The 15,009-nt window shown below is 41.3% G+C and overlaps 1 protein-coding gene across 13 annotated transcripts in view; it reads right to left on the bottom strand.

Annotated features, from left to right (window-relative positions):
- Positions 1-15,009, bottom strand: part of LOC144506416 (dystrophin-like) — a 1,861,003-nt gene that overhangs the window by 1,457,752 nt on the left and 388,242 nt on the right. For all 13 annotated transcript variants that reach the window (XM_078232507.1, XM_078232503.1, XM_078232508.1 and 10 more), the window contains exon 2: positions 1,599-1,660. In XM_078232507.1, the coding sequence (XP_078088633.1) occupies positions 1,599-1,660 (62 nt within the window). The remainder of the gene's footprint in view (positions 1-1,598; positions 1,661-15,009) is intronic.

Below are 15,009 nucleotides of genomic sequence, written 5' to 3'. Positions count from 1 at the left end.
TAAAAATATACAAGAACTTTAATTTGCCACTTCAGGGCCTCCATAGGCCTAAGGGCATGCGGGCAGTTCAATGTCTCCCCCACCCCCCCTTAAAAATGTCAGACAAGCTGCAGGTAGGCAGTGGGAATGCAACCTACTGGATTTCTTAGCCCCCATCCTCACCTTCAAACTTGTCGGTAGGGGAATGCAAGATTAAGCCTACATTTCTAAGCACCATCAACAAATGATGTCAAATCTAGAAGGTTCTGGGACAATTCAACACCTTCAGTGTTTTGTTGTAGCAACTTCCTTCAGTCTTCAGAGGAGCTTGGCTACAATATTGAAAATTCCTTCAGTGGGCATCAACACACATTTTGCTCAAAGCATGCCATTTTAATCATCTGTCACTGAGCTGGGTTATGCCTCTAGTTCTAGAAGTTATAATGGTGATATACATTTAAAAAGAAGACTATGAAGTTTCTCCCAAGGCCAGGGCTTTTGTTTGTGTGCCAATTAAAAGCTATGATGCCAAAATATACTTACAAAAAAGCCATGGAGCTGGACGTTTTCACTATTTGAGACAAATTATTAAAATGTCCTCAAAACCAATTGAACATCATTATAATTTACAATAGAATCATTCTTTCTCCTGTATTTAGGTTTTTTAGGTCCCTACCTTCTAGGCTTTAGGTATGAAATCTCCCTCTGTTCCAAAGTGGTCCAACATGAATGAAATGAATTTGGGGAATCAAAATCACACCAAACATTTTGAATAACAGATTTCAAGATTGTTGATAATTTGGCAACAAATCTCAATCAAAAAGCCAAAACATGTTTGGAATGGGATCATAGAATCCCTACAGTGCAGGAGGTCATTCAGCCCATCAAGTCTGCACCAACTCTCTGACAGATCATGTTACCCAGTTCCTCTCCCCCACCCTATTCCCTGTAACCTCACACATTACCCACAGTTAATCCACCTAACCTGCACATTTTTGGACTGTAGGGGGATGTGGGGTACATAGGTGCAGAACAAGCGGTGTTTGTTTCTCTTGAATCAAACACCACTGTGAAGCAAGAAATGAAGGAACTTTACACTGTATCTTATTATGTCTGTCTTTCCTGAAAGTGCTTGATATCAACTTCTATTTCCCAAATTTTTGACAAGATATTCCATTACCCAGCATAGACATCCTTACTTTGGCTAGGATAAAACAAATAGGAAAATAAATTGCTTTTATAGTCTGAGAGGTCTAAAGGTAGTGGCAGAGGAGATGAGAATACAAGAGGTAAATTCTCCAGATCAGTGATCACAGAATTAAATATTTACAGGTGTAAATACTTTCTGTTCCTTTGATTCTGCCATAACAGAAAAAGGCACGAAACAAAATCATGGCTTCTTTGCACACAGGTTAATGAACAAATATGCACCCCCTTGCAATTTTTGTTGAGATAAGTTTGTATGCTGTAGATTAGTGCAATGGAATAGTATATATTTTGCCTTTGAACAGCCAAAAGTACAAATGCATATCGTTCAAAATGTTCAAGACTTAGTAAACAAAGACTCAACACATATGCACGTTTATGTCCTTTCCTCAAACACTCTGGTTTCTTCTTACCTTGGCAAATTGTGCATTTATCCATTTTGTGAATGTTTTCTTTTGAACATCTTCTCTTTCATCTACAAATTTAGAATGAAAAGAATGCTTTAGTAAAATAGACTTGAAATCTTTATTTTATCTTTGAATGGAAAATGCTGGACATCATAATTCAAATAAAATTTTAGACAACTTCCATCAGAACATTCTGTTCCTCTTGGTGATGGCTGCAAGCTTATTAGTGAAGTACCAGATACTTGTCTGGCCCTCTGATTAGGAAAGGAACAAGAAAATCATGATAATACATCAAAGTGGAACTACCTATGTTTGGAATAGAATATCTATTCATATATTTCCTCTATTGCAGAAGGAGGCCTATCTAAAACAACAAACAAGAAATGCTGCAAATATATTGCAAGTTACTCAGAATCAGCAAAGAGAAAATACATTATGGGTGCATTATCTTTCTTAATTTTACAGAAGTTGACTGATCAGCTGTGTATTTGTAATATTTTCTATTTTTGATACCAATCCCTCACTCTATGCTATCAGAGACTACAGATGTAGCCCAGCACTCAGCCATACTCACTAGACTGAGGGGAATCAAATGTACACACAACCACTTCTCTCCCAAGAAAACATTATGAAGATGGTGAAAGGCAAAAGAATTAGCAGGAGAGCAAGCATATCTGCAAGGATTCATTTTGCCTATTTTTCCTCCCATGCACATGGGCAGATCAAGAGGCATCTTCAACTTAAAAAAAAATACTGGAAAATTACAAGTTATTATTTTTTAGTTCATGCTAAACAACTGAATATATTGAAATTCAGGTAAACTTGGCTGGTAAATGTGTTCTATAATCCAGGGCTTGAGTGGCAGATAATTGGGAATATTCCAGTTCCTAAGTAATGAAGCTTTATCAACTTTGGACAACAACTTGAAATGGCCTCTTTAAAACTCTGTACAATCTGTCCCAGTTTAATTTTGTATTACATACCAAAGTCACTTCTCCTAAACAATGGACTAGGCTTCCATCTGCCACGAGTTGCTCTCATTTATTCTAACTGTGCTCTCTCACTATCAAAATCAATGATGGGCCAAGCTTTGAAGCTTTTATGTTCTCTTCAGTTTAAAGAGTACCACTAAGTTACAACACACGTTCTATGTGGTCATTAAAGATGAAATGGAGAATTAATAAAAATCATTATGTACATTGGTAGCTTGTAAAATTGAGAAACATACTGGCTCTCTTATCTGCAATCAGTACAATTCATCTTGCCATAACACATCTTTAATAATATCCCATTTGCTTGGTGGTGACCTCTTTTGCAAAATTAGTTGTCTTGTGGGGGAAATTACAGCAGCGCGGAATGAGAGCAGATTCATCTAAAATGGGAGCCTAACTGCGAAAACAACACTGGAAATGCAAAGATTAGGAGGTAATTTGTCAAAATATAGCAACGATTATTCACATTTAAAACATGATCAGGTTATCTGAATTAATTCAGAGTTCTAAAAAGATGCATTACTGTAGTGTTCTAGCAAACAAGAACAAAGTGACAAAACCAGAATGCAGAAGGCCCCCATCCTTACGGAAAATGTGACATGCAGAATGTCATGTGTACTCCTTCATCCAAACAAACAATAAACATGCAGAACACCTTACCAGGGAGGCTGAGAGGAGGAGGAGAGAGGGGCGGGGGAGAGAGGCGGACAGAAAGAAGGAGAGAAGCTGAATCATTTTATGTATCAAAGAAGGAGAAGTCAGCTGAATCTTGCCTGTGACTGAAACAGATTTGATTTACTGTCACATCTATTGGGATACAGTGAAAATTGTTTCTTGCGCACTATATAGACAAAAGATACAATTCATAGAGTACATAGGGGAGAAGGAAAAGAGAGGGTGCAGAATGTAGTGTTACAGTCATAGCTAGGTTGTAGAGAAAGATCAACTTAATATATGGTAGATCCACTCAAAACTCTAATGGTGGCAGGGAAGAAGCTGTTCTTGAGTTGGTCGGTATGTGATCTCAGAATTTTGTATCTTTTTCCCAAAGGAAGAAGGTGGAAGAGAATACGTCTGGGGTGCATGGGGTCCTTGATTATGCTGGCTGCTTTTCTGAGGCAGCGGGAAGGGCGGCACAGTGGTTAGCACTACTGCCTCACAGCTCCAGAGACCTGTGTTCAATTCCCAGCTTGGGTCACTGTCTATGTAGAGTTTGCACATTCTCCCCGTGTCTGTGTGGGTTTCCTCCGGGTACTCCAGTTTCCTCCCACAGTCCAAAGATGTGCAATGTTAGGTGCATTGGCTATGCTAAATTGCCCGTTAGTGTCCCGGGATGCATAGGTTAGAGGGATTTATGGGGTAAATATGTGGGGTTACGGGGAAAGGGCCTCGGTGGGATTGTTGTTGGTATACACTTGATGGGCGCAATGGCCTCCTTCTGCACTGTAGCGATTCTATGAAGTCAATGGATGGGAGGCTGGGCTATGCTCACAACCCATTGAGGTTTCTTGCAGTCTTGATCAGAGTAGGAGTCATACCAAGCAGTGATACATCCAGAAAAGGATGCTTTCTATGTTGCATCTGTAAAAATTGGTGAGAGTTGCAGCAGACATGCTGAATTTCCTTAACCTCCTGAGAAAGTAGACGTATTGTTAGACGTATAATTATAGCATAGCATGGAGGGCAGGTTGTTGGTGATCCGGGCACCTAGAAACTTGAAGTTCGATGTCCAAACATATATTGCTGTTCTTATTCTTAGTTGGTTGCCTGCGTGTGGGTTAAAACGTGCAAACAACTCTGCTTTCTGCTTTTCTATGCCTGTTTTTGTGCACTCCATCTGATCTTTAAACAGAATTTAACTAACAGTTTCTATTTTTGTACAACCTGTCCAAAGTTCAGAACCTTGCCCGAAATTTCTCCCTTTCCCCAAATAATTCCAAGAGATATACCAATTAAAAGACACATTTTATCTCCCCTTTCCAGAAAGAGTTAAATACTGCACGAGTCTCTTGCACTTAGTTTGCTATTTCAATACTCAACGGAATACCTCACCATCATGACAGAGGTGAAATACTATGGATGCCGGTAGTTTGAACATATTGGAAATACTCAGCTGGTACAGCAACGTCTGTGGAGTTCAATTTCAGGTTGATGATCTTTCATCATTAATCCCATCTCAACTTCTGAAAAGAAGTCACCTGAAACATTAAAATCGGGTTCTCTCTCCCCAGATGCTGCCATGCATACTGAGTATTTCCAGCATTTTCTGTTTTTATTTGTTCACGGAATGGGCAGTCTCTCATAATCTATCCATTATCCAGGGTTAGCTTGGCTCAGCATTCCAATGGACATCAGCAGATAGATTGGGTGAGGCACTCACACAGCATACTTTTCATCTCGTATTCAAAATGCAGTAAGAAAATATTTTTTTACTGAGTAATGATGCAAATACTTCATTCATAAGTTAAATATAGGAAAGAGGTCATTGGTGAGACAACAAGAGAGGTGAACAATTGGGTTCGCACCCAGATTCTTGCCTCTCTCAATCTCACCGGCCCTGGATTGCTGGCGTAATCAGCCTTGTACCATTCCCAGGTATGAGGCTGAATTAAATATTTAAAATGTCATTTCCAGATTATTAGTGAGTCCTGGATGGAATTGTCTGGGCTCACTTGCCTTAACGCCCTCGCCTGTATAGGTCACGCATGATCCCCACCAGCGGAGACCTGACATGATGGCCTTGCCAGTGGGACTGGAGGCCATTGAGTCCCCCAGAGCGGTCAGGGGCAGCGCCAGCCTGGTACTGCCAGCCTGGCACCACCCACTGGGCAGTGCCAAGGGGTGGAGCCCAAGGAGAAAGGCAGGACCTGAAGGGGGCAGGGCCTAAGGGGAGCAGGCGGAGGACAGCTACGCACTCTGCAATCGAGATTCAGCCAGGGCAGTGATTGGCAAGGGTGTGGCGATGGGTTGGGGCTGACGGATCACTGTTCTGTTGCATTGAACACAGAGATCGACGCATGCACGAATGTATCCTCTGTGAACAGCCGGCTTTCTGACGAGATTAGACTCCATCCACTCCCTCTACTGGCGTTAATCACACTGCTTTTTTTTGCATTAAGTGGCACAAGACCGTGTCTGAAAAAATTGGTGCAATTCTCTCCTTGTTCAGCATTTAGAATTTTTTTGGCAAAATCACCCCCTTTGTCTTTAGTCCCACTATAAACTCATTCCACTGATTCTATTTTCCTGTCCAGCCATTGACCCCATATCCTCTTCATCACAAAGAGTTTGTATTTCTACTTCCACCCCATCTGCTGCTGAAACTCCCATCTGAGCCAAAACCCTTGTTTGTGCCCTTCTCACCTCTAGATTCAATCATTCAATTGTTCTTCTGGGCAGCTTCCCACCCCCTGCCCTTCAGAAAGTTTCAACTCATCCAAATCTCTGCTGCTCTTATCCTATCATGCACAAGTCCTACTCACACATCACCCATGTCCTCAGTATTCTGGCTACCTAAATTCCAATTTACAATTCTCAGTGTTATGTTTAAATTCTTTCATTGCCTCATACCTAATCTTCAACCCCACAATTCTGCCAAACTCTCTCTCTCCTGATTCTGGCATCTGCCCTCCTTTCACAACATGATTGGTGGTTGCGATTTCAATAAATTCTGGGATGGCTTTCTAAAGCTCTGTCTCTTCATAACTTGCCTCTTTCAGCTACTCTTGGCCACACAACTAATACCTAATTATTATTTTTTCAGCTTGCCATTTTTTCTGTACATTTCAAGAAGTGCCCAGAAATATTTATTCTTTGTTAAAGACAACCTGTAAATGTTAGAATGAGAAGGAAACTGTGCCTGTATTCTTTCATCCAAATGGGTAATAAGACACAGAATACCTACAGGGAAGGATAACTAAAGCATTCCGTATAAATGTTGCTGTGCTACTAAAAACAGAAAGGAACATTTTAAAGGGTAGGTTAAGTGGTGAGATCATTCCGACCTATTCCTGTTTCTAAATTTTATGATCCATTTAATGCATTCCATTGAAATCTGCCCTCAAAAAGCAAGGAATAAAATGTCAATAAAATATTTCCTGTTTGAAGATTTTGTACAGCTTTAAATGTACTGAATCCTTACTTCCTGGTTAATATTCTGAACTTTAAAAATAATTCCATCAATAATGCAGAGGTAATGATAAAGCAATATAAAAGCTCTGTTCAAACGTTCCTGCAATCACTAGTGCTTTCTTTCAGCGTTCAATGTATCTGAAGCAATCAAAACAAAAGTACCACCTTTTCAAACTTTAATAATGCTCAAAATGAAGGTAAAAGCCAAGTCGTATTCAGTAAGAGCTTTGCAATAATAGACCCTGTAGATTTACATAATGAGATTTCAAAAAAATTGAACCAAATGGTTTCCCTGATGTCATCTTACAATGTTCACTTCTTTTGCATTGTGAAAGCATAATAAATTTGTAATGTATCATTAAAACAACATCAATTTTCATACCTGAAAACTGATACAATTTAAACTACCTGATTAAATTAGAAGTGCCTGTTCTAAAGAGGCTTTAAAATATAAATGGTTGGATGTGCACAAGTGCTCTTAATGACAAAGGTTATTACAAGAAATGAAATAATTATGAATTCTTACATGGTTGTCTCCACTTCTGGCAAAAATTGCTCAGCATGAAGAAGAAAAAAAAACACTATGCACATAAAATCAAGAAAAAAGTAATTGTTGATTGCTTTCGAAGAATTGACAGAATATACACAATATTCATTTAAGGTGAAGAGGAGTGTGCAAGCCACTGGACAATTATTATGCTGCTTGTTAAGTTGAATAATCATTGCCCAAAGCTTTTCCTTGTAATTCGCCATCTTAAATTTCTCCCTGTTTCTTCTGAAGGTGTTAAACTGATGCAGTGCCTTGCATGATCCAAAAAGTTACTGATGGCTGGGTATTTGAACACAGAGTTGAATATTTGCTGAGCCTGATTTGGTTCCTACCTAACCTGCACAGATGTGCCCTTTGCAGCAGGACTCATCAGATTTTGCTCAGCAGCAAGAATCTGGGTGGTCCTGGCTGAGATAAGCAAACTCAACACAGTTATGTCAAAGTTATGAGCAGGACACACATTATTTATTTTTGTGGCAATGCCAATTTTTTTTTGCACTGTAATAACTGGTGTACAATTCACTTCAATTGCACTAAAATATAATCAATTGAATGGGCATTTTTTAATTCGAACACTGCAGAAAAGGGAAGGAACATCAAACTGATTGTAATTTAAAAAATATATATACTAAATTGCTGTCACGTACAGTTTGGTCCAATGAAATTCATGAATATTTTGTGAATCATGGCAATGTTCTGATTTAAAAAAAGATAAAGTACAATTGATGTGGCAAATGAAAGACTGAAGCCTTAAAGATTTTACATTTTTACAAGTATATCAGTATAATGTAAACATCATCCAGATGCAAATTTATTCACTGTCATTCTCTGGACAGTAACATCAAAGATAATGAATCTAATTTGGGTCACGATAGGGCAGATAAGGAGAGGAACATTTACTTTCCTGCTGACTCAAATCACTTTCCAGCTACAACTCTCATTTCTAATAAGTTCATATTGCATTTGCAACTCTATGTAACACCCACAACTAGGGGGCAACTTAAACCTAATCTGCCCATCAGAAATCTGGTGAAATCAGATAGAACACCACTTTGAACACCTCTTGCCCCTTCAACATTACAAATGAAGATAAGTTTAAATGTTGTGTGTAAAGTAAAGGAATGAAAGACAAGTAAGAGATAACGATCGTTGTTTGCTTAGTATTTTCCTATGTTACAGAGTACTGGAGATTGTGTCACTTAAGAAGTTTTTAGCTATTACCATTTATTTAAGACAGATCAGAAAGTTTGTTTTTATTTAGAGATAGAAGCAAGGGTACTCACTCAAATTGCCCTCTCTCTTTTCACAATTCAAGTGCCAACCTTGTAATGTTCCCATGTAGGAGATACAAACTACAAAGCTCTCAATTTCCTTTGGCACGACAACTTGTGAGAATACAACCACGTGACTGTGCATAAGCTATTGAATTAGTGTGGCATGGATAGCTTCTATTAGCTATTGCGCACTCATTAGCATTACATTCTTAGGGTTGCCAACAAAGCCAGATTGCTTGCAAGTCTCCAAGAGTAGTGCACTGGCCTCCCCAGCACTGCTACTCATAGCCTGGGAGATCTTTATGCTTTAAATTACCTGCTGCACCAATTCCCAGCTGTACTCCCCTGAACTGTGGTCCCACATCCCCCAAATCTCAACCCAATTGCAGCTGCTTCAGAGAAGGCTCTGACCCAGTGACATGACCAACCATTACTGCTGAGTTGGGAATATCTGGTGTGCTGAAATATTCAGGAGAGAACTGAACAGTCTGGACAATGAGAAAATAGATGTGCAGGCAGAGGGGTGGGAGAAGAAAGGAAGTCTGGAGTCAGGAATTAGGGAAGAGCAGGAGATTGGAATGGAGCCATGGAGAGGGTGACTGAGGGGAACAAATAGGGGAAGGCTGAGGGCGAATATGGAATTGGGGCATGGAGACTGAGGATTCTTATTGGAAAAACAAATAGGAAAGGGAACTTAGGGCTATTAGACCATAGGATCTTTCCTCAATAGCAACTTATGGTGCAGAAGCAGTTGTCCATGGCCCTTTTCAATCTCACAAAAGCCTTTGACTCTGCTAATTGTGAAGTCTTATGGAGTAGCCTCCTCAAATTTAGCTGCCCTCAAATATTTGTCACTACAAACCCTATCTGTGGAGACTGGGGTCAAAGCAAGGCTGTGACATGGCACTAACCCTCTTCTCCATTTTCCTCACTGCAATACCATACCTCACCTTCAGCAAAATACCCACAGGCACGGAGGCAACCCACAGAACAGACAAGAAATTGTTCAACTTTCAATCCTAAACTAAAACTGTAAGGAGCATCCAGGAGGGCTTCCTGAAACAGTATGTAGATAGTCCAACTAGGGAAGGGGCCATACTGGACCTGGTAATGGGGAATGAGCCTGGCCAGGTGGTCGATGTTTCAGTAGGGGAGCAGTTCGGGAACAGTGACCACAATTCAGTAAGCTTTAAGGTACTGATGGATAAAGATAAGTGTAGTCCTCAAGTTAAGGTGCTAAATTGGGGGAAGGCTAATTACAACAATATTAGGCAGGAACTGAAGAATGTAGACTGGGGGCAGATGTTTGAGGACAAATCAACATCTGGCATGTGGGAGGCTTTCAAGTGCAAGTTGTTAGGGATTCTAGGACCGGCACATTCCTGTAAGGAAGAAGGATAAGTATGGCAAGTTTTGGGAAACTTGGATAACGAGAGATATTATGAGCCTAGTCAAAGAGAAAAAGGAAGCATTTGTCAAAGCTAGGAGGCTGGGAACACAGGAAGCAAGTGTGGAATACAAGGAAAGTAGAAAGAAACTTAAGCAAGGAGTAAGAAGAGCTAAAAGGGGACATGAAAACGCATTGGCCAGCAGGATTAAGGAAAATCCCAAGGCTTTTCACACATATATAAAGAGCAAGAGGGTAGCCAGGGAGAGGGTTGGCCCACTCAAGGACAAGGGAGGGAATCTATGTGTGGAGCCAGAGGAAATGGGCAAGGTATTAAATGAGTACTTTGCGTCAGTATTCACCAAAGAGAAGGACTTGGTGGATGATGAGTCTGGGAAAGGATGTGTAGATAGTTGAGTCATGTTGAGGTCAAAAAGGAGGAGGTATTGGGGTTCTTGAGAAACATCAAGGTAGACAAGTCTCCAGGGCCTGATGGGATATACCCCAGAATACTGAGAGGCAAGAGAGGAAATTGCTGGGGCCTTGAGAGAAATCTTTGTATTCTCACTGGCTACAGGGGAGGTCCCAGAGGATTGGAGAATAGCCAATGTTGTTCCTTTGTTTAAGAAGGGTAGCAAGAATAATCCAGGTAATTACAGGCCGGTGAGCCTTACATCAGTGGTAGGTAAATTATTGGAGAGGATTTTGAGAGACAGGATTTATTCCCAAGTGGAAATAAGTGGACGTATTAGTGAGAGGCAACATGGTTTTGTGAAGGGGAGTTTGTGTCTCACTAACTTGATTGAGTTTTTTGAGGAAGTGACGGAGATGATTGATGAGGGTAGGGCAGTGGATGTTGTCTACATGGACTTCAGTGAGGCCTTTGACAAGGTCCCTCATGGCAGACTGGTGCAGAAGGTGAAGTCGCATGGGATCAGAGGTGAGCTGGCAAGGTGGATACAAAACTGGCTCAAAGAAGACAGAGGGTAGCAGTGGAAGGGTGCATTTCTGAATGGAGGGCTGTGACAAGTGGTGTTCCTCAGGGATCAGTGCTGGGACCTTTGCTGTTTGTAATATATATAAATGATTTGGAGGAAAATGTAACTGGATTGATTCGTAAGTTTGTGGACGACACAAAGGTCGGTGGATTTGCGGATAGTGATGAGGACCATCAGAGGATACAGCAGGATATAGATCAGTTGGAGACTTGGGCAGAGAGATGACAGATGGAGTTTAATCTGGACAAAAGTGAGGTAATGCATTTTGGAAGGTCTAATACAGATAGGAAATATACAGTAAATGGCAGAATCCTTACGAGTATTGATAGGCAAAGGGATCTGGGTGTACAGGTACACAGGTCACTGAAAGTGGCAATGCAGGTGGAGAAGGTAGTCAAGAAGGCATACGGCATGCTTGTCTTCATCAGCTGGGGTATTGAGTTTAAAAATTGGCAAGTCATGTTGACGCTTTATAGAACCTTAGTGAGGCCGCACTTGGAATATAGTGTTCAATTCTGGTTGCCACACTACCAGAAGGATGTGGAGGCTTTGGAGAAGGTACAGAAAAGATTTACCAGGATGTTGCCTGGTATGGAGGGCATTAGCTATGAGGAGAGGTTGGAGAAACTTGGTTTGTTCTCACTGGAGTGATGGAGGTTGAGGGGAGACCTGATAGAAGTCTACAAGATTATGAGAGGTATGGACAGAGTGGATAGTCAGAAGCTTTTTCCCAGGGTGGAAGAGTCAATTACTAGGGGGCATAGGTTTAAGGTGCGAGGGGCAGGTTTTAAAAGAGATGGACGAGGCAGATTTTTTTTACACAGAGTGGTGGGTGCCTGGAACTCGTTGCCGGGGGAGGTAGTGGAAGCAGATACGGTAGTGACTTTTAAGGGGAGTCTTGACAAATAGATTAATGGGATGGGAATAGAGGGATATGGTCCCCGGAAGCGTAGGGGGTTTTAGTTAAGTCAGGCAGCATGGTCGGTGCAGGCTTGGAGGGCCGAAGGGCCTGTTCCTGTGCTGTAATTTTCTTTGTTCTTTGTTCTAAAACCACAAACCTCAATCATTGAGCTCAGTACGCAGATGACGCTTGTGCCTGTGCTCATTCAGATACTGTGTTCCAGGTCATTGTCGACTCCTTCTCTAAAACATATGAGGAGAATGGGACTTTCACTAAACATCTGGAAAGCTATGGTCCTTTTCCAACCACTTCCCAAAGCACAGCACCTCTCACCATCGATTACGATCAATGGCAAGATCCTGGAAAATGTGGACCATTTCCCATATATTGGGAGCCTCCTCTCATAGGCAATGAAATTCATCATTGCTCCCGATGTGCCAACTCAGCCTTTGACCAACGGAGGAAAGAGAATTTGAGGACCAAGATCTCAAACCCCAGACTAAGTTCAGAGTTTAATGGGGGGCAGTGATCCACATGCTTCTCTATGCTTCCGAGATTTGGCAATCTACAGCAGACACTTCAAAGTGCCAGAGGAGCACCATGAGTAGTGCCTTTGCAAAATCCTCTAAATTTTGTTCAAAGAAAGGTGGTCCAATAGCAATGTTTGCTTCCAAGCTAACATGCCCAATACTAAGATAGCAATCAAAACCAGCTCTGCTGGGTGGGACTTGTTGTTCAAATGCTGACACAGGTTCATGAAGCAACTGCTCTATTTGGAACTCGAACAGAACAGGAGACTTCGAGGAGAGCAAAAAAGCTTTAGGGATGTCCTCAAAACATTGCTGAAGAGGTCAAACATACCCGCTGACTCATGAGAGACCCTGGCTTGTCACCGACCAAAATGGAGAAAGCTCATTAGGGAAGGCATCAAGCGCATAGAATCCTTATAGTGCAGGAGGCCGCCATTTGGCCCATCAAGCCTGCATCGACAACAATCCCACCCAGGCTCTATCCGCGTAACCCCACATATTTACCCTGCTAATTCCCCTGACACTAAGGGTCAATTTAGTATGGCCAATCAACCTAACCCACACATCTTTGGACGGTGGGAGGAAACCGGAGCATCCAAAGAAAACCCACGAAGGCATGGGAGAATGTGCAAACTCCACACAGTCACCTGAGGCCGGAATTGAATCTGGGTCCCCGGCACTGTGAGGCAGCAGTGCTAACAATATCACACGAAATAGGAGCTGGATCCTCCTTTAAGTCATAAGATCACAAGAAATAGGAGCTGGAGTAGGCCATTCAGTCCACCTAACCTGTCCAGCCATTCAATAAGATCATGGCTGACCTGATTGTGCCTTAGCTCCACTTTCCTTCCTGCTCCCCCATAACACTTGACTTTGCAAAATCAAAACAATGCCTGAACCACATGCTGGAGAAGAGATTTCCAATGACTAATGATCCTCAGAGAAGAAACACCTCCTCATCTTTATCTTGAATGGAAGACCCTTTATTATAAAACTGTGTCGGGCATCTTGACTCAGTTCTAGATTCATGCACAAGAAGGAAGATTCTCTCAGCATCTTACCTGTCAAGCCCTCCCTGTAAAATGTACATTTCAATAAGATCACCTTCATTCTTCTAAACTCCAATTTAACATAGATTCAACCTTTCATCATAAGACAAACCCCTCCTCCCAGGAATCAACCTGTGAGCTCGTTCCAATGCATTCCTATGCCATGGCTGATTTGCTCTGTTGGCAAGATGGCCAGCAGTGATCAGATTAATGTCAACAGCACAGAGTTTGACTCCTGTTCCAATCGAGGTAGATATAGGGCCTTCCTCCTCACCTCACCCATAGTAGAAAGTCATGGCAGTTTGTCTTTTTTTTAAACTCCATTCTAAAAGTTGCAAAGCCAATGCTCAGAGTGGACCCTATGGTCCCGAATCCATCTCCTTGCTTGCTCCAAAAAACAAATTCAAATTTAATCCACTTCATGGTCCCCACAAGAGAGACAACCAAGATCCAAGCTGACAAGAAAAGGCATTCCACCCCATCTTGGGCTTGCTCAAACACTTGATCTTAGCCAAAAGGCAGTTGGTTGTGATCAGGCAAACCAAGGACATGCCTTTGGGCAAAGAACTGAAGATAACTTTTCTATGCTTGAAAGATATTCCCTTTGCAGTTGATATGAATTAATCAACACTTGTTTAAGGTTTCATGGAATTCCTATAATAACAAAGTAGCTATGTATATTTTTCATGCTGTCCTCCAATGTTGGTCTATATTGCAAAATGAAATCAAATGTGCATTATGTCTCAAAAGGCATGAATGGAGATATCAGTATTCATTTCAGTGCTGACAACTAAAACTGCACTTACATATCCATCCCTCTATTCCTTTCCCTGCAACAGTGTTTCAACAAAATAGATGCTCTGGGATTGCCACACCCTGTTTTGGTGACTAGTTACTAGTTTTTGCGTATCTCACCTAGATGTCTAAATATTTGAGATAGCATTAGCAGTACGAGTGTGAGTGGCTGCTTTAGTCAGAAACACAATGGAGCATTTTGGTCCTGAAATGGGAGTGGGAACAGGGACAGGCAGGCGTGAAATTTCCCAATATTGGTTCCCAGCCATGGTCTGAACTCCCACCCGTTGTATCTGGAGGCCAGGACAGGCGGGGAACTGCCAACTGCCCTGCAAACTTGTTAAGTCAATTAAAAGACCAATTGATGGCATTGATCAAAGGCTGACTGGAATTTTCCCCTTGGCCTGTGGGTACCACTCCAGAATCACTTGAAGATCTGCCAATCCACAGTTGCCCTCCCTATCTGGTTATTGCTGCAAAAAGGAAAAATCTTGCTTGTTAATCCATATTTGGGAAGTTATAACAATGTTTCAAAGACCATTTTGTTCACAACACGTCAAGGTCACAGCCATATAATAGTAAAACAGTATGAAATGCTGTTTTGTGAGTACCAGGATTGATGGGTTGATCTTCAGCCAGTGTTGTCTTCCTGTGGATGTGTTATTTATATATATTTACATTATGTATCACATACACAGATTATAATGCTTGTTGGTTCAAAGTTTAAAAACTGAACATCTTTTGTCGAAGGAAATTACAACATAAAGCTGCAAGTATTATCAGAATTAACCTGCACCATAAATTATATTC

The sequence above is a fragment of the Mustelus asterias genome, chromosome 17 (assembly GCF_964213995.1).
Source record: "Mustelus asterias chromosome 17, sMusAst1.hap1.1, whole genome shotgun sequence".
In the NCBI taxonomy this organism is placed as follows: domain Eukaryota; kingdom Metazoa; phylum Chordata; class Chondrichthyes; order Carcharhiniformes; family Triakidae; genus Mustelus; species Mustelus asterias.
Note: the sequence above shows the minus strand (reverse complement) of the source record. Positions and strands in the feature narration are given on the sequence as shown.